This window comes from Ciconia boyciana, chromosome 9 (assembly GCF_034638445.1).
Source record: "Ciconia boyciana chromosome 9, ASM3463844v1, whole genome shotgun sequence".
Taxonomy (NCBI): domain Eukaryota; kingdom Metazoa; phylum Chordata; class Aves; order Ciconiiformes; family Ciconiidae; genus Ciconia; species Ciconia boyciana.
The window spans coordinates 3817885-3843267 of record NC_132942.1 but is presented as its reverse complement, the minus strand read 5'-3'; the positions used below and the strand labels follow the sequence as shown (position 1 = coordinate 3843267).

Below are 25383 nucleotides of genomic sequence, written 5' to 3'. Positions count from 1 at the left end.
TATCCAAACACCTTCACTGCAACCTTCTTAACTGAGTCTGAGCTGCATCTCATTGCATTTCTAGCAGAAAAACACAAGCACCAGTTACTGTACACATCACCCTACTCCAGAAAGTGCAAGGTTAACTGTCATGGGAAAAAAAACGCAGAAGCAACATAAGTGCAGATAACAGATGAGCTATTCAGAAAGACAGTTTCTGAAAAATATACATTGAAATTATTTTTATTTTTGCTGGAATTTAAAAAACATAGGAATATTGACATTGCATTTAAAAACCCCAGGAAGTTAAAGATTATACATTGTTGCATCTCTGAAATCCAACAATGCAAAGCTGGAAATAACAAAAATGTCTCCATCATGCCTTTTTTTAGGAGATATATATGAACATTGTGAAACAAGATTTTTAAAGATGTGTCAGACTGTCCAAACTTGAAAGTGCTCTTCATTAAATACATCAAACTCTGTCACTCTTCTGGGGGGACACTATCAAAAGTTAGACAATTCAACAAACAAGTTGTATGAAACATATCAAAACCCAGTTCTTAACAGAAGGAAACCTGATGTATTTAAAGGGAACCATGGGGCTTTAGTGCGAGATTTGTTTTAAATTTTGAGAAGTGTTGTTGTGTGTGCTTCTTCTCTTTGTTCTACTCATTGTATTAATATTGGCAAGTACTGGGTGTTCTTATCCTAATTGTACACTGTTCAGTTGGTATAATCATAACCTTCCTTTCCTGGATTGCAAATAAGGTACACTGACATTAGAGTAACAGACAGTTATATGCAAACAGAAATAATCATTTAAATTACCTGAAGTTGGGAAATAGAAGTTGTGAATTTTTACAGCCATGATGCAGGTTGTATGATTTGTCTTCACCAGGGTTAAAGCAGTTTTATATACACAGCTGTTTTAAAATGACACATTTCTTCTCAACATGTCAGGTAAGAAAAGCTTTCTACAAAAGTCCTTTTGAAAGTCATCATCTTGAAAGTCTTGCAGCTGCTAGAATGAGACGATTCAAATTGCTACCGCTTAGGCTCCAGATCAGTAGCCAGGAAAGTTAAATGCTTAAGAGGAGTAAGTGTCCATTGTGAATACTAATGGTTATGGGGATGAGACCTCAAAAAGAAAGGTCTTGCCTGTCCCCGTAGCTTATTGACTGCAATGATAGTCAATATTTGTGGAATTCACTCATAAATATCATTATTCATTTTTACTTAAAGCCATGTCCTAACAGTAATAAAGACAACAACCCTGGGGGAAAAAAATCACATTAAATGTATATATAAGAACACTATAAAAAAGTGACAAAGTCATATTTCATTACAAAAGAGGTTAATCTTTTTTTTCTGAGAATTTCTTTTTAAACTAAACAGGCTTTCATTCTTATGTCAGAGAATGAGGAAAAAAATCAAATCCTAAAATTCTGATGTTTAGAAAAAAACAGGAGAACTATTTTCATACTACAAAACATTTCACTTTACAAAAACCCCAAAGAGTCATTCTATTACCTGCATGATAAAGACAAAATGGGACGTGAAAAGGATAAGAAGATCTTAAAACTAGACCTCAAGTATTTCTGGATAAAATTCTCTACTCTGATCACTGCAAGACTCTCTGACCTTAGAGGGACATTTGTACAGGGAACGAATGTGTGTGGAGCCAGCCAGAGAGATGCTATGGATCAGGAGAAAATCCTGCCTTTATTTTGGTGTTTTATCATTTTTCCAGTATAAACTGATATGGCGTGAACCATCCCCACAATATGAAGCAGGTACATTCCAACGATTTCCAACACAAATCCCAACATTGTTTAATTTACTTAACAGTATAGTCTGTCAGGAAAATTAAAATCTTTTTTATTTTATATTCTTTATGATGAAAAGTATATAAACTGCACTTTTAAATTAAATCATGCTCCGCCAAAACTGGTCTGCTTTAAGACTGATAACTGTAGTGGAGAGAATTAAGATGTTTCAGCAAGTATCAATTTTCTGTTAAAAAACGTCCGCAAGACAAAATAAAAAAATTCTTAATTTACAATAAGCAGTGTAAACAGCAAAAACAACAGAAGCCACAAAGTTTCACGCACCAGCCACTGGCAGACAGATAACTCCAAATACTCATAGAACTTTGTATCTTCCTTTGTTGGTTGGTTGGTATGAATTTTGCTGCAAATAAAGGAGAGAATAATCACAGTTAAAAGTGAAAATGGATAAATGAATTGCAATAAAACCCCACTAACGACAAATCCACATTACATATGAATAAGCAGTTCCTTAGCAATCTCCTTCCTTTGGAAAACATTTTTATGGGGAGGTCAACAATTTTGAAAAAGAAACAGAACTATCAACAATGGCTCAGCAAGACCACTGGAATTGACTGCTGATTTGAAAGGCTGTTTAAGAGAAAAAGCCAAAGACACTGTCAAGTCTAATGTAGTATCACTGAAGGTTATTCTAGAGAAAGCCAAGGTTTCTTCAACCAGAGAACCCAAAATATGATTTCTCAAGACAGTATCTTATTTGAAAACGGAGTATGTTGAACATGGCTGATTAGTAGCTGGCTACGCTGTAAACCTACAGCAAAATAAATCTCTCAACACATATAAAGTATTAAAATGAGGGGAATAATTCTCCCTCCCCCCCGCCTGATGGTGCTGAAATGAGGAAATGTATTTGGACCTAACTCTTTAAGGGGTCTTCAGTCAAAACGCTCTGTTAATGTGTTATCTCCATCTGCTGGCTGGATAACAGCCGTATGTCTGGCTGACTGAACACAGTAATATATTTTCTAGGCTGTTCAATGAAACTGTTTTTGAGACCTATAGGCTCCAGTGCCTGATATTAATAAAGATGTATGCCAGAGCGTTAACATTTGTAGAAATCAATCTCATAAAGCGTAAATTAAGGCGCTTTCCCTCTGCATTCTGGATATTTCACTCACCAATCTGATGAGCTCCTCTTTTATAAGTCGTGTGATTTCTGCCTTTGCTTTCTGTACAGCCAGTTCATTGGCACCTGAAGACAAAAAAAATATTACCATCTTTAACGCTTTCTGTATGTGAAGCCTACAGAATAAACATTGCTGGCTATTTTCAGAAACACTGTAGAACTTGCTGAATATTCTCAACTATTTGCTGAAGAACACTCTAGTATTGTATAGACTGCCACAGCTAGACTGTGTTCTGTTTTAAGGAAGATACTTAAAACAGACAGTCATAAATTACACTATTCAGAAATACCTAGGATTAGAGGTTTCTTTGAGAAAAACCTCTACTCCACCATCAAGAGATTTGCAAAGTTTTTGTTGTAGTAGTTGATGTAATTTCTTATACCTTTAACAGCCAAAACCCACACAATTCCATTTGCTTCCTTATTTCACACTGGCACAGACATCTTTGTGCTTAGTCTGATTTATTTTTTTTCCTCTCTTCTTTCCCTCTCCTCCAAACTGATTCCATGCATGTTTGCTGTTGTTCTGTGGCAGGTCAGTCTTCTCAGGAGAAGCATCTCTGTGATCCCCATGGATCATTTGACAAAGTGTATTAAGATAGAGCGTTTCTGTAGTAATTATATTAATTTGCAAAGTAACCACAGTGGGTCTGTAACTGAGCATCCAGATACTATGACTACAGAGATTCCATGTCTAATTAAAAAACTAGAGTTGTATCTTTCATTGAAACATTTATAAAAAGAATACGTACTTTCTATAGCCAAATAGATCTTTCGTTCTCCTTCCTTGGGTTCTTTGCCTGGAGGGAAATAAGTTCCTCTGATTGTAATAGCAGCTTCAGAATATTCACTGATTCTCTGGAGCGCTTCTTTGGAGGTAACTTTCCATCTGGCAGTCTGCAAGGCAAAGGATATGGGCGGATCAACAAGGAGAAAGGCATCACACAAAATGGCAACCCAAAGGTTAGTTGCCATTTTAGACAAACAGGAACACAGCACTGTGAAAAAGGTCACGGCATTCTACTTTAAAAATGCAGATTGTAATTTTAGCCAGTTATTTTTATGCAAGTATATTTAAAAAAAATCTGCCTCTTGTGTCAGCAAGATAAAGTTATGGAAGAAGGAGAGAAGAGAATGGATGCCTAGTACTATTGAAGCAAGAACCCTAAAGACCTTCCATTTTGCTACACCGAAGTTTAAAACGTGTATTTTTTTTTGGTGACTTTCTGAAGCAGCACTCAAGTATTTTATTTAGCACTTTCTGTACAGGAATAGACTTCAAGGGCAAACATATACTGTTAATGGCTGCAAGTACTTCCCTTTAACAAAATCAATGCTATTTATTTCTACACAGTTCGTTGGTTAAAGAAAAAAATAAGTAAACCTTAAAATCTCCATAAATAAAGCCTAATGAATAAACACTGCCAGCTGTTTTTCAGAACCCTGTACAAATTGTCCCAAATCTGTACAATATCCTCAAAAATACTTCATTATGATAAATGCATCCCATTCATTTAGACAATGAAATTCCTAGAAAGTATCTAGTAGATTGTTATAAGTTACTTGTACACCGAGACAATTTTTTTGTCATGGTGAGCTCTGGCATTCAAAGTTAGAGGACTTAGGACAAGACTGGAGAAGCTCACACTGCCTTGGCGTGAAGGCAAAGCTATTTCTGACAGGAGGAACGATCCCCTCCAGTCCCTGTTTGCTTTCTCAGTTCTGGTAGGCTGAGCAAACATACCGCGTATCCTACCTTAAACCACAGCTTTTCCAGAAGCCAACTTTGGAATACAGTCTCTAAAGGCAAGTTGTATGTCCCTGGATCAAAACTGCCTGTTACACATTCTCTCTACAAGAGGTACCTTACCAGCACTGATCTGACTCTCAGAAATTACTGCACCCATAGTCAGGAAGGCTACCCTATCCATATTGTACAGCTCATGTGATGGTATTGAATGGTGGCATAGTACTTCTATAAGAAAAGTTTAAGCAGTCAGCGGACGTTCTTGCTTTAGGCGATCATTTTATCTTACTTTATCTCCGTCATCTCAGATCTGCACTGTGTTCAGTATTACAAATGCACACAGTATAAGATGAGTCCCTCTCCCTTATAAAGATTTTCCAGGGCTGTAATGAGCAGTGATGATTCTCACTGATGAACTGCCATATATACGTCTGTGTTTCAGAGAAGATATTACAAAATATTGAAGAACAAAAAGAAGATCAGAAGAGAGCTATTTTTTCTAGTGCAGCTCTAAAAAAAAAAAAAATCTGAAGATTTACAGTTTATTTGCAGACACGCATACGTAGACAACAGAACGGTAACCTGTCTAGCCATTATGAGCAGGCAATGTTTTGTACCTAGCAAGCAAATCCTTAAAGGGTTAGAAGGATCCTTAGCAAGATTATAAAATCTAGAACATGTTCTATGCATGAGCAACCGCTTAGGATAAGAATTAAGAGGATTTCTGACAGGGAAGGGTAACAAACTAATAACACAACAACTTGATAAAATAAAGCAAACCTGGGCAGAACCTCAAAGATAAATACAAGGAATTTGTGCTTGATACTATGGAACATAAATCCTCAAAATAACAGATGAGGTAGACTAGAGCAACAATATTCTGAATGGCAAAAATACTCAGGTAATAAAAAAAGCAAAGGGTAGTATCAGTCACAGTAGTATGGCTTTTGCAACAAAATGACAGACAATGTCAAAGATTTGGATATGAGAGAAGTCAGTGGCAAAGGGTGAAACGATTTCTGTATGATAAGGAATGCTTGTTTTTCTGATATTCTCTGGAATATATGCAAAGCATTGTGTATCTACAAGCTGAGAAGTAATCACAGATAATGTGGTAATTTCAACTAGGTATGATAGGAAATAGAGACAAAATATTTTATTGGTATAATCATAGTCTAAGCTATGAAGATAGCCTTTGTTAAATAATGGTCATTTACACTTGATTATAGCAAAATGGTTACTTGCCTGTGGGAAGTCATTGATCTCCAATTCTTCTTCGTATCTCTTAAAGGATTCGTTTTGTCCTCCATCCTGTTTCTCTTCCTCCTGCTTCTCTATGGGCACATAATTGAGCTTAGCATTGATTTTTTCAGCCAGTTGCTCTGCAATGGTCTTGGCAGATACAGTAGGAGCTTGAATTGTGCCTCCTCTCAGGATAGCATTTGTAGCCTGCTGCATCACATCCTGTAAAAAAATAGGTCCATGCTGAGAACAAGGTAGGCAAAAGAAGTCCTATGTAAACCAACAAGGGTTTCATTAAAGCTTTCTATGTAATGTAATTGTCCACATAACAAATACATTCTCCAAACTTCTCTTTCTCTTCCTTCCTTCCTTCCCCTCAATAACTCCCCTCACACCTGTATAGAAAAGATCATACTGGTCTTTTGTATCTTCAGCTCAAAATACCTTTGGACATTCCAGACCACATTAACCTAAATCTAAACGGATTGTATATCACACGCTTCAGCAGAGAAAGATGTCTGCAACTCTGCTAAAGCTGACAAAACCTAATTGTGTAATTTTATCAGTAATGAATTAACTCTTTGCCAGGGCAGACAAAGCATTTCCAGTTCTGTATTAAATCTTATTATGATATTAGCTCAATTACATATCCTACAACTTATAACTGAGTTAAGCCCAGAACAAATGAGCTAAATAATGCAGTATGTTATGAGTGTGCAGAAACACTAAATAAAATGGCAGCCACAGAACAGAGAACTGAACAACCTTTATTTAAAAAAAAAATAAAGAAAAAGAAAAAAATTGCTCTGTAAAGAGCCTGACCTTAAAGTGGAAGGGGACCAATACTTGTGCCTCTGCTCCAAGATTCTTCTGGGCATTGATTCTCAAAGCCAATCTTTTAGCAATTTCCAATTTTTCCGCATTCCCAGCTGACGGTGTAGGAGCATTTGATGTTCCTGGTGCTGCCATGTCTTTTACTCTTTTCTTTGAATTGAACATGCTTTCAATTTGTTCATCGATCTAAAGAAAATAACAATTATTAGATCACTGCATTTACCATTAGATAATCTTATCATCCTAAGAAAGAAAACACTAAGGTGCATTTAGTTTACATGCTTTTAAAGAATTAAATCTTGTATAAATGGTAGAAGCCTGCCCAGAACTACAACTCCACAAAAGGAACAGAGGATCTAATAACCAGGAAAAAGTTTTAACACAGTGTTTACTTTCAAGGTCATGAAAAGGAGTCTAACAATCATTAAGAAAGGACTCTAATAAGGATTTAGAAATAGAAAAGGCTACTATTAATTTATTTAAAACACTGCAAGTAAAAAAAATGTTTGTAATTGAGGGCAATTGTTCTATTTCACTTATGCAACGTTAGTATTACAAAGAAAATAATTTCTGTGACATTTACATAACTACATATATTACATATAAAATACCAGTAAGTCAGAAAGAGACTTTCAAGATCTTCATAGATCTTGACCCACAAAGCTATGTATCTTTTATATCGAAGAATACATACAGATCTACTCATGGAATTTAACTAATTAAGTCAGTAGCGTAGGACATGGAGTAACAAAAATCCATGCATTCTGCAACGTATTATGTAACCTACTGGGGAAACCCCAAATATATTGGAAATCCTTAAGCAATGCAAATCTTATTTTCAGGTGCTTACATCAACAGCTGTGTCTTCATCATCTGAATCTTGCAAGCCAAGAGCTGCTTTTTGTAGCTTCTTTCTTTCGTTAGCCAAAGCCTGCTCTGTTTCATCAAATTTAAAACCTTTGCCAGAGAATCCACTGCTTTTTTTAATCAACTTCCCCTCCTGAAAACAAAAACATATATTTTCATACTTAGAAGTTTAAAATCCCGATTCCGATAGTCATAAAATAACTATAAAATTATACAAATAACTTTGAAGTTATTTATTTTAAAAAGCAAATCCTCGCACATTTAGAAAGCTCTTCAAATTTTAAAAACTGTATTTTACAATGAAGTATAGTAAAAAAGCTATGCTAATTCAGCAGATAGAAACAATTTTCTGTAAGTATACATTTTAAATGCTTTTCAAATGCAGTAAAAAATCCCCTCCAGTTTTTATATCAGAGAAACTCCAAAGTCACTCTTCTCAGCATGAGCAAGATCCTCTGATGGTGAGAGCTCTAGAAATAATAATACAAATTCCGTGAAAGAACTTCATTATCTTTTATGTGAATTTTGATAGAAGCCAAAGTGCCTCTTATACAGTAGGCATTTCTCTGTCGCACACCAGCTGACAATATTTAAATTCTCAAGAACAGTCCTGTAAATGACATTCAAGATCCCAATCTTGACAACAATTACACACTTACCTAAGCATACATATGTGTTCTCAATGAAGTCAGCAAGATGACTCATGCATGTATACTATAACAACGGGACCCACGTGCATACACATTAAACCCAGACCAAAGCCCACTACAGAAGAAAGAATTACTTACAGCCTTCTGTTGGTCTTTGAAGTCAGCCCAGAGCTTCTCCAAATCAGTAGGAATCGGATTCCCCGACAATTCCAAAGCCTTAATGATATCACCAGCATACCGTGCCTGATCCTCAGTAATGAATGTATATGCATACCCCTGGTCAAAATTAATTTAAAAGATAGTAAAGAAAAATCTCTAAAGACACTTTATCTCTAAATTTATTGAAGCACCCTTGTACAGATGTTGTTGTTCTGGTCAATAAAAGTAACCACGATATTCATGCTTAAACTTTTTTTATGTAGAATTAATAATACAATTTCCCAGGAAGCTGCTACAGCCATAATCAACCATAGATGGTAGAAACTGAAGTTCCTTTCAATCTTGTCACGGTTAAAAGTTTGGAAAATAAAATCTTATAAATTTAGTAGGGCACATTTCCAACAGTGAAAAACACCCAAACTTTCAGCCACAAATGGGATTTAAAAGAACATTCATACATCAGAAGAACAGGTAAGTTCCAACTTTCATAGCGCTAAAATCCAGAATATATTTTACAGATGATCACTCAAAAACCTTAGATGCACTGTAAAGGAAAACCCTCTCCCCATTAGAAAGCATAAACTACTCCCTCTGTAGCTATCCCTTGGGAACACCTTGATCAAGCATCAAATAAGGAAAAATTTTCAGTAATAACCAAAACAGGCAACTGATTATACATACTTTATTGCCGGCTCGTCCAGTTCGGCCTGCTCGGTGCACATAATCTTCATAATGGTTGGGACAGCTGTAATTGACCACAAGCATCAACTGTTTTACATCCAAGCCCCTTGCTGCTACAGATGTGGCCACCAGAAGTTTGCAAATTCCATTCTTGAAATCATTAATTATGCTGTCCCTGTCATACTGATCAATACCTGCAAGAAACCACACAAAACAGTTAATTATAAAGCTCTGCTTTGAGCCAAAAGAATTTGTACACAGGTCAAAACACCCTTCAACTTCAAACAACCAAAAGCCTATGCAAATTAAATTTCAATACTTTCACACTTTCACAGGCAACATACATTAGCCAGAATAATAAATCTCTTAGTCTATTATCCAGAATAACAAAACTTTTAGTTTCTCCACTACAAAAAGATGTTTTCCCATACCAAGATCCTCAAAAGTTTCTTTAATATGATTTTCTATTTAACTTCTTATATTCAATCGAGACCTCATCTGGAGGCTTTGTCTGCTCTCTAAAGGCAAGAGAAATCTCAAAAGAATGAGTATGTTTTTCCCTCTTCCATTGCTGCACTAAATGAACAGTGGTTTTGTACTTATTGGTTATTGTATTTTTAAAAGCATTATATATAGAAAGTTTTAAAATACTCTGGGATGGACAATATTCTAAAAAGATTTCCTCCTCTTGCTACTAAACTACTTCCGTTATATTACTACTTGATGGCAGAGAAGTGAAACAACAGCTGCTATTATTGTGGAATCTCAAATAAAAATATCATCTAGTACTCCCCCAATGGCATTCACTACTCTACAATAGCAAGTAGTAATAGTCCCCGAGAGGTGTTAACTCTCAGTAACAATCCTGGTGCACAGAGTCAAGATTTGGCATCCAATGACATCTCACAGGGAACAACAAAAAGAGTAATTATGGAAAACTATCATGTCTATTTCAAATTAAGAGACAAATATCCTTCCCAATTATAAAGCAAAGCCTGCTTAGGAAGAGATAATAACTGGTACTATACAGGAACTAAGTACTTTCTCTTTGTAACTACTGAATAGCAATATTCTAGTTCGGAGTTGTTAATATAAATCCTTAAGATTGCAGATTACCTCCATGAAGAGACAAGCAAGGATAAGATGCTCTCATTAAATCTTTCAACAACCCATCAGCGTGTTCTTGTTTATCTACAAATATGATAACTGATCCTTTCTCCTGATAGTGTCCCAGTAGCTCCAGTAACTTCAAAAACTTGTTCTCCTCTTCTATGACAATCTGGAAAAAGACACACAAAAGCAAAGTAGAAAGAGTATGAATTGTACGTTAAGACATTAAACACATTCAGGGTGCATAAAAATAAAAATCAGGAACAGGAGATGACTTTTTCAGGCTGTTTCCACAGCTAGTGGCAAAACTGCTGTTCAGCTTAGCAGTATAAAAACAATTTTTTTTAAAAAAGTGATCACATTATATTTGCAAATTAGGGTGTTAGTTTATTCTGAGTTCGTGTTTAATAAGGTCACTAAACTTCTAAAAATAAAAACTCTGTGGATATATTGGTTTATATTCAATATAGCTGGAAATAATCTTTTGCAAGCAAATGAGAAGATGGGCAAGGCAGACGTGTGATACTCACAACATGTTGCTCCACATCAGAACAGACAACACTTCTGCCTCCGACCTGCACTTCTATAGGTTTACTTAGGATTCTCCGAGCTAATGCCTCCATAGCTCTGGGAAAAGTAGCAGAGAACATGACAGTCTGACGATCAGGCCTGACGTTGTCTACAATGCGCATAACCTGGTTTAAGAGAATATTCCCTGTTAATACCCAAGTGCTGTAACTGAACTTCATACACACACAGAGCTGCCATCTTTAAAGTTAGGTGGTACCTGCACTACACACAGACTACAAAGCATTTCTCTACAGATTTGCTCATGGGACCTAGGTGCTGGCATTGGAAGACAGGCAAAACTTGCTGGATTCGAAAGGAAGTTGAGTGGCAATAAGCAACCCGACAACAGCCCAGCAGAAATCTTAAGACATGCAGCAAAAACCCTACAGCTCCAGAGATGAAATAAAGGAATTCTCCTAGTTTTGGAGGACAATATAGCCTGATGACAACTGAAAGAGTCCTGGATGTCCAAAGCTGCCAGCAAGTAATTTGTCACCAACATTTCCGACATTTTGTTCCTGTCTCCTGCAGGACATTGCCAGGAGACATCAAAGACTTTATAAGCAGGTTACAACTACTAACATGACATCAAGGGATTCCAGAGGGCTACAACACAGCCACAAGTATCCAAAACAAGCATGTAAAAAAAAAAAAGTATATTATAGAAAAATCTAAGCTATATAAGAATTAATTGAAAACAAAGCATGTGAGGATAATAGAAAAAATAAAGTCTCAGTTTAAACTGTTGTCCATATGTAGCACATCTTTTTGAACGCTCATTGGCAGTGTAATAATAATGTAGCATTGCAAAATCCTTTAAGTGGAAAATAACATCTTGTGACAATACCACTCATGTCATTAATTACCTGAGGCTCAAAACCCATGTCAAACATTCTGTCTGCTTCATCAAGTACAACATATGTGACTCTACGGAGATTTGTCACCCGACCTGTGAAAGGAGAGGAAAAAACACATGGGAAACAAAATCAAATGGAAATCTAGTTTCCCTCAGGAATATTTTTTTTTTAAATGTTATATAGTCTCACTATCTTCTATCAAAGACATTAATTAATTTTTTTAAAAAATTCACTAAATGTGAATTTTAATGTTCTCATTTTAATCACATATACATTCTGGGAAATGTGTAAGTATGCACAAGGCCCTTTATTTTGTCAAACTCTTCTCTTGCATACCATCATAGGGCCAGAAGAACCTGTAAAATTCAGAAAACTGCCCTCGCCAAAACACATCATAAAACTAAGACTGAGATGAAGCAAGGAGCCACATCAGCCATTATCTGACAGCGCCACCTAGAAAAAAACATATTAGAGATTACAGCGCATGTGTGGAAGGCAAAGTCCAGTGCTAACTGTTGCAGCCTCAGAAAAATTCCTTTTATACATATAATCTGTAATGCTTCCTTGGAGCTAGAAATAACTATTTGAGGATAATCATACTAATTCTAGTTAACTGCTAATAATATGCATAAAACAGAGTAAGCAGTCTTTTCAAAATTAATATATAAAGATTAAAACCTACCCAGTAACACTACTAAATTTAAAATTAAGAACCACCCCAAACTCTGGGACAGCTGGAAACAAAATAAGCAAGTTGCCTATCTGTGAACATTTTGAAATTATGATGGACAGGATAATTAGCACCCTTCCCAAACAAATTGCTAAGAGATTCCCCTTCATGAGAAGGATTTAACTGAAGGATTTAAGAATCATATTCTCAAACAATATAAACATGTGAACACATTCAGTTCCAAGCAACTGTGGAGTGACACTGTCAAATGCTCTCAGAGTGGAACACATTTTTCACATTTTCTACAACTATCACTCAGACTTGTACCTATCAAACTACAGTAGGATTTGGTCCTTTCAGCTTCAGCAAATTGTAGCTGAATCCTCAAATTATTTTTTAGAGATTTAGCGCTGCATTTTTTTTTTAAGATACGGAATTCATACTTAAGGAACAAAATAAATACTTCTTAAAATCTACATATCTATGTAACACCTTAACACTTTCATCCCCAAATAATAACTTTGTAAAATTACTTGGGAACAGCATTAATGTACCTACCTTTGACGATTTAAGTCTTGGAAGCCCAGTTCTATATGTCTTGAAGGTACTTTTTCCACAGAAGTTAAATAATGTCAACAGTTTAGTAGAGGTTTTGATGTGGAATAATTTAATAATAAAACTTTATCTAATAAGCATGCAATGGTTACACTAGGACAAAACCTCTTAAAGCTGCAGTGGCTCAGTTTAATCAATCTGAATATTTGATGTAAGGTCAGTTCTTTTTACTTTTGAACAGTTATTTAGGGAGGGCTTCTTTGTCTGTTTGTTTCTTAAAACCAACAGATAAAGGCAGAGACAGATGCTCTTAAGTAAAAGTGGGTAACTGCTGAGCTACACTAACAGTAATAAGGATCAATGGGCAGACAAAACAAGCAACTGTATATAACCTTTATCTAAATGACTTCAGGTTAAAAAATTTGGACCAGCACATTTTAAGTTTAACAATGATAAACATTCTCAGAAACTCTTCAAGAATGTAGTATTTCCTGTCCTCCCCAAAAAAGTCAAACCAATATATGATTAAACCTATCATTAGTGCTATATATTCTCAATAGCTAGATAGTGCAGCCTGAAGAGACATAGGAAAATTCCATAAGACCATTTATCAAAATACATGATCTTTTGAATTTGTTAGAATTACACAACAAATATAAAAAATTCTCCATAGGAAAAGGTTTTCTACTCACCATTGTTAGCTGCTAACATGTCAATCATACGTCCAGGTGTGCAAACAATAATTTCAGCACCTCTTTTGAGTTCAGCTATCTGATTTTAAAGCATAATAAACAAACTATTAGAGTGTTTGTGTTGTTTTTTTTAAAAAAAAAAACATGTATCAACTTGCAAAAAAGAAAACAACATACACTGTAATACAGCTGCTCTACTGATGTGAACTGTTTATGTAAAGATTTTACTTAGCAATTTCCTTAAGTCTTTGGAAAACTTCGTTTTCCAAAAGAATAACCTCTGACAACCTAAGTTACTACCACTTGAAGCAGTTATAATGGGGATATGACTTCTACACAGTTAAGGGCCTATAAGAAATGTCACGTGTTATATCAGGGACAACTGCTACTAAATAAACCATGTTCCATCACAGACAGTCACTCCTGTTGTTTTCATAAACAGGGCGGGGGTAACCCCTTGAAATTAATCTCTAAATTACTCTAACATGCAATATTTGATAATGCAATAAACCAAAGTTAACATTTTCTGGTTTCTGGTATCTTGAGGGGAACACTCATAAAAATATAGCTTCTCTAATAACTTTTAAACTACCACACCCCACTAACAGTTTAATTACTGCCATGCTCAGTACATACATAAAAAGAAACAGTCTGAAACTTCTAAGGACCATACTTGAGAATTTTCAAGAAGATCAGTATGTTTAAGGCTAAGTTATGTGCAAATGCTTAAGCTTTTGCATTACTACCATTCACACAGAGAAAATCCATAATGAAGGCTGTAAATGTATGGACTTATGGGAAAGAGAAAGGGACTAAATTCACTGCGAAAGTAACATTAACTAATTAAAGCTCAAGAGTTATTTGACAAGTAAGGTATGTCTTGCGTACCTGTTCACTGATTCCTGTTCCTCCATAAACACAGACAACTCGAAGCCCAAGTGTCTTTGAGAATTTCTTACACTCCTTGGTAATCTGCAAAGCCAACTCACGAGTAGGTGTCATAATGACAGCTGAAAAGCAAAGCACTTTCATCATACGTTGTAATATAAGAGAAGTTTTATTTAATACAAGAATAATTAATCTTTTGTAATGATGTTTACAGCAATTTACTTATTTTTAAAAATGTAATTTCAAGAAAAAGAATTAAGACAGTATGAGGATGGGATGGAAGTTTGGTCAAAGTTTCAAAATCAAAGGAGTAAGGTCTCCCTTCCAGATACATGGACATGTAAGTGCTCTTGAAACAACATTAGATAGCACAGTGACCACAAACAAAATTAAATAGCACGATGATCATTAATTAAATAAAAAGAAGAGCCACTCATTAATGGACATTCGTAAGTAAGCATTCCTCCCTATAACCAAGAGAAGAACTGAAGACCCTTCTAAAGCGTATGCTTGAGTTTTTATTTATTTAAATTGTGATTTTGAAAATAAAAGCTCTGTACCTATGGGACCTTCTCCTTCTTCTAACGCTCTCTGATCCATAATGTGTCTGAACATGGGCAACAGAAATGCAATAGTTTTTCCGCTTCCTGTTTTAGCAATGCCGATCAAATCGCGTCCATTCATAATTGCTGGGATAGCCTGGGTTTGAATGGGAGTGGGCTTTTCATAGCCATGTCTTAAAGAAAGGAAAAAAGATATTTTAAGAACAAAATAGGATTTGACAGATATGAATCACAAAGTCATGCCAAAAAATTTGCATATTCATATTTACATATACATATCAGTGCCGTTCAAAAAATACAGCTTAAAAATGAGCAGCAAAAGCATGATACAAATGGCAGAAGGAATAGTTTATAACAGTAGTTCAATACTGTGCGATAAACCCTCTGATGACTATGTATGGAACGTATACAAACATGGACATGTTGCATTATGCAACAAAGAAAAAGGTTTTTCTCATAAACGTATGATAGAACACAGGAAAATCAAGCATGATATAGTTCACAACGTGCTTGCTTACTTTTTGAGGGCAGTGAGAATCTTCATGGAAATACCACACTGTACCCAGGTTTTTATTGGTTTGGGGCAGCCTTTTCCCTTGACCGTAATTCCCTCCAACTCCAGCCTGTACACATTCACCTCTGAAATAGAGTTTGCATTACAACAGAGTCAAACTTGACATTTCTCCACTGCCTTGATCAAAATATTCTTGATCTGTCCCTGAACATGAAATACTAATTTTATCACCACCAGAAAAACAGCTTTTAGCTTGTTACACATAACACAGGAGGTAGGTGGAAAGGACTTGGGTGAATTTTTCAATCAAAGCCTCATATATAATTATATGAAGTTATCAGTAATAGCGATCTGATTCAGTGTTCTTCTATACCAAGTTGCTCCAAATGCTCTTTATATTCCAAAAGAATTTGCTGTTTCTTTGCACAAAATCCATCATTCTTTTCTTTAATACTACCCAAGGTGTTCTGGTTGTATTTGTCCTTACCTTCTTGAGTCATTTTAGCTAGTTCTGGTACTTCAACATAGAAGTTTTTCCTGAAAGGTTCATATTCTATCTTTCCATGATCCACTGGTTCTAGCAGCTTTCTCTGCTTGGTCTGATAGCCAGTCAGGGCAGTCTGAAGATCAACTTCCTCCTCTTCTGAGGAATACTGTATAGATTACAATTTGTGTGCAAATTAGGATGAATGGTATTCTGAGAGGCTCTGTTTTTTCATTTATAGAGGAACTTTACTCAGAAGCAACAGTTACTCCTTAGCCTATTAGACCAGATACTGAAAACCCGCTCTCAGTTTAAGGAGAGTCCCAATTGCTCTTTCATCCATTTCTTTCATGTTTTTCCTAAACCTTAACTTTCACCGTGTTCCATATAACTTTCAAGACTTTATGAATGCTAACTACCAGCCCTGTCATTCAGAAATAATCACTGCCATACAACAGAAATAGTAGGAAGAAAATACTAAGAAAAAAAATCCAGCCAGCATACTGCTGATTGGATTCCCACTGCAGTCACAGTCCTGACAGATGCACCCAACTCAGCTTTAAACTAGTCGAGTACTACTAACACTGGAACTGCAGCAACACAGAGCTTGGCACAATCTAGTTGAGCTACAGCGCTAGCAGGGTATCTCATCTACATCTTGGGCAAGGCTGTCTCTCTAAGACCTCCCGGAAACAACATACCCATAACCTTAACAGCTATTCAGGCCTACACAACCACACGCAACCACATTAAGTACTCAATATTCCTATCCTCCTGGAAGCATTTTATGAAGGCAGTTTGGACAGAGAAGAGTAATTCTGAGAAGTTCAGGTCCAATCACTGAGCAAGAAGGCTCTATGAGAATCCCAGAGCAATGTTCTGTTAAAATTCAATATTCATGCTAATCTGCCACTGCTCAACATGCAAAAAATCACACACTGTAAAGACTACAGGGAGATCTACCAGTTCATCGAACCCACATCCAGAGGGGGCAGCTGACATTTATCTACTTGTACCACCTCTTCCTACTAAAACACATTTGTTATTTACAGCCAGTGTAACAGAAAACGCTTAGAAATTTGGTTTAGGGTGCTGTCTACTAGAACACATGACTTGGCATAGCATTTTGTAGCCCTAGGCAGAATCAAACTCCTTTCTACTGTTTCCTAAGCTGTAAAATGAGAACATCTACCTCTCATTTGTGCTCAAAGAGATGTCTCATTATGATTTATGAAGTGTTTTGAGATCCATAACTTACAGGTGTTTTGGAATTTAATATATTTATACTTACAAAGAAATTCAGCAGAACTGTAACACACAAACCCCATTTTTTTCAGGTTAGATACATGTGACTGAACATGCAGACTGAGCAGCTGCATAAGTAAACACTCTATACTAGCTCGTGGGTCATTCACACACAGGATCACCAGGACTGCCTGCCCAATTTCAGTAAAGTGAACTGAACACACTACATGTGACATACACCAGCCCAGTCATATTAAGAACAATTACAGAGCCAGACAACCTGATGCACTCATGCAGTTCTCATCTGTATAACACTGCCTCTGAACAATAAAGCTGCGATGGTGATTTCTGAAAAAAAAACCCAGTACAAGTAACAAGAAACTGTGCGAGATGAAAAACCTTGTGACCGTGGTTCTGCAAAAAAATAACTAAATGTTTATCTCCTCGGAGATGGAAAAATCCAAGGATTATCCTCATTCTCATGCCTTTTGTAAGAGGCTCATTGCCTTTTCATAGTAGAAATATAAGACACTTCCATTACCTCCATTGCATCTTGGTCATTCTCCATGAGCTCCCCTTTCTTCTTTTCTGACTCTGCAGCTGCCTTTTTCGTTGTCACCACGGTTACTACCTTGGTAACAGTTGGTCCGGATTTCTACAAAAACAGTTAAGAAAAATTATTGTGCTATCATATAAAACAAAAAACATACTGTATGAAATATACAGAATATTTGGACTTCTAAATGCATTGTGCTGGTTTTTTTTTTTTTCCACTTCCTTCAGTGAACTTTTACCAGGATAATGCTTGATAAAACAGCTTGATAAAAACATCAGGAAATTAAAGTTAAAGCAAACAGGCATTAAGTGCATCTAACTTACTGCTTGCTTTTTTGCACTTTCCCCCCTTTTTTTTTCAAAGTCATTTTGATATTAAAACACAAAGCTATTTTAAAAGACAAAGATAAGAAATCTTAATAAGTGATTTTACCTTTTCACTCCCACCTCCACCTTTCACACTTCTCATATTGAACTTCTTGACCTCTTCTTTTACTTCTTCCATATAAGCATCCAAAGGATCTAACTCTTCATCTTCAACCTCATTGCCTTCTTTTTCTCCTTCTGCAGTTTCCTCTTCATCATCTAATATGAGCAAGAAAGATGGGAATAAAACAGACAGGGAAAGAGAAAAGTGCTCACGTGTTAAATTATTAGTCTACCCAAATAATTACAGTCCACTTCTATTACTGAATCATTTTTCCTCATATAAATCTCTCCAGTTTGTTAACCTCAATTGGATCTTAAACGACTTGAAGCCATGACCAGATTTAGGCTTTGTTATTTTATAGTTCACATTCTGAAAAGTAATTAAATGCTTTAAAGATAATGTAATAAAAATATTATTAGGAACAAAAGTATTTTAACTGTTATATATAACAAGTTAAATACCATCATCATCTTCTAAACTCCATTTTTTCCCCTGTTTCATCTCTTCAATTTCTTTTTTCAGTTCTCCTATGTTTTCCATAGCCTTCTTGCGTTGTTCTTCCCTCCATTTCTCCACTCTTTCTTTTCGTTTTCTCATTTCTTCTTCTAGTTTGTTCTGATCAAAATTCTATGATAAAAAAAAAACCAAATAGTGAAAATTAATGGCCGCTGGCTTTAGCCTATACTTCTTCAAACAAATATAACTGTTGTGTGAACATGCCGTAGAAGACTGGACATCCACAAACTTATCACAACAGCATAAATGAAAAATACTAACATCAACTATAACATTTTCAAGTAAGAAATGCAGTTAACTATTTTATTTTTTCATTATAGTAGCTGGTATATAATTTTTAAGATAATAGCAAATTAAACTTTCCTTTATTTACTAGAAAAAAATACTGTAACTCACACCAGTGAGTTTCCACTCATTTTAGCCATTGATCCATAAAAGAGTAAAGAATTATCACGTTACCCTCTACTTCCAAAAGTCCTTCTAGTACAAAAACCTGTGGTAGGTTTATGCCTGGGGAGCCCTCACTGACAGTGCAGCCGCCATGAACAAAGGAAGGTTAGTAATGATGTGCTGGTTCAGAAGAGTTAGAGCTAGAGCTAAAACTGCTACTTTGGGAATTCTTCATCTAGGCACATCTTTTCACGTTATGGAACAAGGCAAAGTGAGCTTCCCTCTCCCTTTGTTTTTTGATTCCTGCCTGGGTCCAGAGGCCAAAAAAAATTTTCAGCTCCTCTACTGACACCTAATATGTGAAAAATGAGAGATCCTTCACGCTTGTCTGTGGCTTGCGGTCCAAGCAGTTCGAAATCTTGAATTGAGAAGAATGTTTCTTATGCCAAGAACTGGAAGCATACCCCGTGACAGGAGTCTGTGTTAGTGAAGAGAATAGTCTCTCAATCAGTGGGGATTTTGTCCACCTCTAAGAACAGGTTTTCTGTTGTTAATGCAGTAATCTATGGGTAACTTAATTCCTGGATTAAATTCTATCTTTTAAATTTATAAGCATTAAAAGCTTCTACCTCAGTGGCCACGGTATTTGTGGTAGCATCTTTATCCTTCTCTTCTTCTTTGTCTTCTTTGTCTTTTTTCTTTTCTTTGGAAACTTCCACACCTTCTGTCTTTTCTTTAGACCTTGATCTGAAAGGTAAGATCAAAGATTTCTTACAACATAACAGCTTTTCTCAGGGGGAGGATACACAAGTGCTGGACAGAAACAGAACTATGAACACCCTGTACATGTTGATGTTTTCAAATACCTTACAAAGCACACTGACTCCCAGAGAATCTTTCAATTTCATGGAAATATTCCCTTTAACTACCAGAAATGTAGAATCTATTGCAATCCACCAATTCACATGTTTTGGTTCTGTTCTTCTCATTTCTTTACAGGGAGAAGTTGCAGGCTTCATTTCCAGAATATTTACAATTGATACTCTAGTGGTTCTTCAATTTATTTTACACCTCCTTGAAGACAGCAGTTAGAAAAGAGATACTAAAAATTTCCCGTTTGTTGACTTTCTAGAGAAAGGTAAAGTGATCCAGCATCTTGCCATGGAAGTTTGAACATCCCCCTGAGCATACAGTACTGGCTGAAAGACATAAAAACACCTCTCCCTGGGAAAAGCTACTTATGTAACTCAAACGTAATGTGTAGATTTGCATTTCATACAAAACCCATTTATCACTGATTTTATTATCCTTACTTGCCCCCAATTAAAAGGAAAAAAAAAGGCATCCACACGTGCTAACTCACGATAACAAAGGTAAAATTCACTTTAGCCAATTAAATCTCATTAAGCCTTTTTCATTGGGCTGTTCTAATACAAACCATATGCTTATTCCAAAAGACTTTGCGATTTCAGCTTCTCACAATTTCTAGATTGTCATCAACCTGCTTATTCTTTATACAGACTGCTGTTACAACGTATGGACTTCCCACTCATTTTACAGTATAGCATGATTATACGCTGTTTGTAATTATATCTGACAATTCCTTTAAAATATATGTAAAACAACATGACCTGTAGTAAGTTTTTACACATTTCTAAAGTCAACATCTAGAAGAGTTCAAGGTTCAGCTCTTTACTAAGTCTATTTACTAGACAGTTTATTTGATTGTAAACCCCTAAGACTAGTACTTGTCAAATCCATATTGATTGCAGCACTAAGCACACCTACGGAATTCAACAAACAGCAGATAAACAGGTGGTGGCTTTACCAAAGCAGACTCCTTGAGCTTCTCTGAAGTATTAAATCATTAAAAAAAGCAGATTCCAAACTTCAGTGGCTTACATTCTTTAGGACACTTTTTGTATAAAGAATGGATGAAACATTGAGCTCAGGTACAATCAGTGGCACTGAGAACAGTTGAGAAATTCCTGTTATAGATGTCACCACGATGCTGTTTATAGATCCCCTGCTGCTATCCTACCCTTATTTTTTTTTTAAAGCCCTGTATGCTTCCAAAGAAATAAAGTGCTTTATCTGAGAAAGAAAATGATACAGTGCATCACTGAGAACACTGCACTGGAGCAGATCTGGTAACTAAAACTTACTATTCTCCAGTAATTTACAAGTTCAAAGAAAGTTATACTTCAATGTAATGCCTGTGCTAGAGGGCACCTGTTCTTTATTAATTTGAGCATGCACGCTGGGACACAAAACACTACCTATTGATACTGGAACCTGAGATAACAATGAAGCACTGCAAAACTTCCAGAATGAAGCTCAGTCTTAACTTGAAAGTTAACTGTGGTTTTTAGCTGCCACAACTTGGATCTCCTTCTTTTACAGAAACGTTCTCACAACAAACTGTGTTAGACACATTAAGGAATGGGAAAAGATCATAACAGTACACTCACATAATATTCTACTTGTTCTACACACCAAAGCTTTGCATAGTTTTGCTTGATGATTCCCTCCATGCTACCAACAGTTTTACGATATTTTGTCACTACGACAGTGACTGTAATTAGAGAACACAAATACCTGTTTTCTGTTTTCCTGTTCTTGCTTGGACTGGAGGATCGAGACCGTCTACCTCTACTTCTGCTTCTAGAGCGCCTCCTCTCTCGGCTCCGGGATCTTCTTCTCTCTCGGCTCCGTTCCCTTTCTCTACTTCTTGAACGTCTGCCACAGAACAAAATTGTATTCATTTAGCATGTGACCATAGTATAATTTTAGCCTGCTATTGAGGAACAAGTTGTAAAAGGAACCCAACAATCATCAAGACCACTAAGAGCTTACAAACTCCAGCATCAGTAGCTAGAAACCATTTAATAAGCAAAAATGTTAAGCATAGTAAAATCTATCATGAACAACAGCAAAGTAACTAATTACAGTGGAAGAACATCAATATTCAGATGACAGGCATTTTTATCTACTTTGATTGGAATTGATAAGTCATACCTTTGACGCTTTCTGTCACGTGACCGAGACCTTCTCTTGTCCCTACTGCGTGACCTCTCACGTCTACGTTCTCGATCTCTACTTCTAGAGCGTCTGTCTTCTCCACGTTTTCCTCTTTTGTCAGATGGAGAACGACTTCTGGAACGGCTACCAGAGCGTCCACGTGACGCAGAGCGCTTCCGATAATGCCTGCATTGTAAATTCACAAAAAAAGATGAACACGAGCGTGAGAACAATTTGCAGTTAAAGGATATTTGTCATATTTAGGTGGACAGGACAAAAATAATTATTTATCTTAATTTCTTGGACTTTCAAAATTTCTAAGCATTTGTGATCATCTTGCCAAACTGATTAATATACATGTACTCCTAATGATGCTGAAATTAGAGGGATTACTTGGTTGTATTTTTGGTTTTAGAGTACTACTATAAGCACATCATGAGAACACTACAATATCAAGAACCATTTCCTTTTCAGAAATCCACTGATTTCCATTATGCATAGGAAAAAACAAAGACTCTTTGAAGCTATCTCAAAATTTGCTGAACAAATAAAACTGGTTTTTGTTGCTTTTTATACAATATATAATTTTTATCCAGGTAAGCTAGGTAAATTACACCTCTGCTGAATGGAAAAGCTGTTAAACTGCAATTAAAGAAACATAAAACCCTGAGCATATGCGACACAGCAATGGTCAATGCCTTTACAATGCTGACATCAAAAGAAATTCTGTAACGTCATCAAACATCACAACAGAAGCTTTAAGAAGTTAGCAAGGCTTGAGGGGTGTGTGATGGAGATGGAAGTCTCCTTTTCTCCCCTCATTAATGCTCTCTTACCCCAACCACACTGTGGGAGAGAGCAGGGCTAGGAATTCTCTAGGAAACTCTTCAGCTGAGTGTACAAGTCACAGAGGGACCTCGACTGTGACCATCTCCTCTTCCAATTCCTGATTTTCAGTCACCATGCCAGAATAATTCCCTTGTTCCCTCCTGTAGCCCAGGACTCACAGACCCTTTCTCCCGACAAGCCTAGTAGCCAGGCTTAGTAAGCAGGAAGAAGCAGAGAAGGCAAGACCTCAAGCCCCCCACCTCCTTCTTTCCCTTCTGTCATTGCCACACAGGGTTGTATTACAACAGTATCGGCACTAAAAATAATATAGTTTATTCCAGCACTTTGATATATTTAGGTATCGTGTACATTTGGAATCAGCACAGTAGCAGCATGATGTCCATACACTGCCTATCAGCAGTATAACTGAATGCAAAGAACATGTCAGCATTAGACATCTCTAATTTCTTTCCCCCCTCTGTCACAAAATGCCACGGGATCTGCTCCATACTTCCCCCCTTTCTAATCTTTTAGTTTTAGAAAACTAAATTTTTTTATTTTTTTTTTTTTAGTTTTCCTCTACAGCGTGCAATAAAGCTGAGTATATGACTTCAGATTTCAAAAGCCCAGTCTGAGGAACATTTCTTTACATCAACTCCAGCACATGCAGCCCACCCCACCCATCTCCACCCACCATTCACTCTCACCCTCTTACCATTTCTTCACTTTTAAAACTTTTTGTAGCTATTAAAATAGAAAATTAACACAAGTTTAAACCCACTTTTAACATTATTTTTAGCTCAAACAGAAAAAACTTGTCATTATCAGAAGAGAAGCTGTACTGTGAGTCCTGCTAGCTTCAGTGCCAGCAGTTTGGCATTCAGTTCCCAGGAGATTTTGCAGCCCGAGTCTCTAACGGTGTCCTGTTGGCAACAACTGCTGCTCTAGCTAGTTTGAAACTAATTTAGACACGTCTGTGGGAGCACCCAGCTCTTCACTGAATCACTAATTTGAACCCAAGCCGGTTGTTAACATTTCAACTCATCCGCCTCTCTCAGTATAAATCTCAGTTATGGGTCTAGGAAGCTGTTACAGCATAGGGACAATTGCATGCGGGGACTACTGTGTCACAGTTTTAGTGTTAAAATCTGATGGTTAGATTAAAGTAGGAAACAGACTCATATGCCACAACGGCACTTGCAAATTATGGAGTTGGTTTAAAGCCTGATAGGTGTGAGCAGCTCCACGTCATCCGGCAGCACGGGCTTGACCCAAAACACACAAAGTACACGATCACATTCCTGCTGAGTTGGCTACAACACCTAATCAGGTGTTTATACAAGCTACGAGCGGACAAAAGATACAGGATCCTGCATAAACTTAAAAAGAACATGCAAAAACGTCTAATCCAGGTAAAAAAAGCCCACCAGGCTAATTACGCCATTGCTATTATTTTAAAACGAGTCAGCAAAGGCCAGGTGGGCTCAGAGAGGCTGAGGGGTTCGGCACTTCGGACCCCACGCCTCGCACCGCAGCCAGGCGCTTGTACCCCGCGCCCCGGGCCCAGACACGCGGCCACGATCCACGCCGGCTCCTCACAGCGGCGGCCGGAGCCTGGCGGCTCCCAGGGGAGCGCGGCCCCTCCTCGCAGTCCGCGCGGCCCGCCGGGGCCCTAAAGCCCGGCCCGGAGCCCCGAGCCACCCAGCCCTGCCCTCAGAGCGAGCTCCTCGCTCCCCGCGCCGGGCCCGGCCCCGGGGCCTGCCGTGGCGGCCCGCCGCGGCCCTCAGCGTGCCCGCCGCCCGGGCCGGCCAGGAGGGCCCGCCGCCGCCGCCCTTTGTTCCTCCCGCGCAGCCACCCGCACCGCGCCGCCACCCGAGGGAGCCGCAAGCCCCGGCGCGGGCCAGGCCGGCCGTGGCGGCGGGGCGCCCGCTTCCCTCACCTGGACTCCCGGCCCATGGCGGCGGCGGCGGCAGCGGCGCGGTCCCTGCGCTAGACGGCGGCGGCCATTCCGCGCCCCAGCGCCCGGGACGACGAGAGGCGCGGCGGGAAGCTGCCGCCCCCCCTTCCTGCCCGCCGCCCGGCTGCGGCGCCCCCTGGCGGCCGGAGGGCGCAGCGCCCCAGAACGGGCAGCAACGGGCAATGCCCGCCGTCCCGCTCCTCGCCACCGCCCGGGCGAGGGCCTCAGCCCTGCCCTTGCTGGCCAGCCCGGGCAGGATTCCCGGTGCGAAGCGTCCGCCGCACACCACAACCCTCTCCCCGAGCCAGGACAAACCGCCAAGGAAGGGGGTAACAAATATACCTTTAATAGAAAACAATCAGTTTGGCAATGAACGTTAAATAGAATTATGTACATCAACAGA

General features: G+C 37.8%; 1 protein-coding gene across 2 annotated transcripts; it reads right to left on the bottom strand.

The window, feature by feature from the left end:
- Positions 1–200: 200 nt before the first annotated feature.
- On the bottom strand, positions 201–25090 carry DDX46 (DEAD-box helicase 46). Of its 2 annotated transcripts, XM_072871940.1 has the most exons (24): positions 24963–25090; positions 22193–22381; positions 21773–21913; positions 19804–19921; positions 18730–18895; positions 18272–18423; positions 17825–17938; positions 16042–16207; positions 15559–15679; positions 15038–15213; positions 14478–14599; positions 13590–13668; positions 11682–11764; positions 10776–10940; positions 10252–10414; positions 9136–9329; positions 8434–8571; positions 7629–7778; positions 6767–6964; positions 5948–6166; positions 3708–3852; positions 2948–3021; positions 2094–2172; positions 209–1003 (listed from the first exon to the last, which is right to left on the bottom strand). In XM_072871940.1, the coding sequence occupies exons 1-23, from the start codon at positions 24977–24979 to the stop codon at positions 2125–2127; spliced, it is 3138 nt and encodes a 1045-aa protein (XP_072728041.1). In that variant the 5' UTR covers positions 24980–25090; the 3' UTR covers positions 209–1003; positions 2094–2124. The 2 variants fall into 2 exon arrangements, with proteins under 2 accessions (XP_072728040.1, XP_072728041.1); XM_072871939.1 differs by having other exon boundaries at positions 201–2172.
- Between the last annotated feature and the right edge of the window lie 293 nt (positions 25091–25383).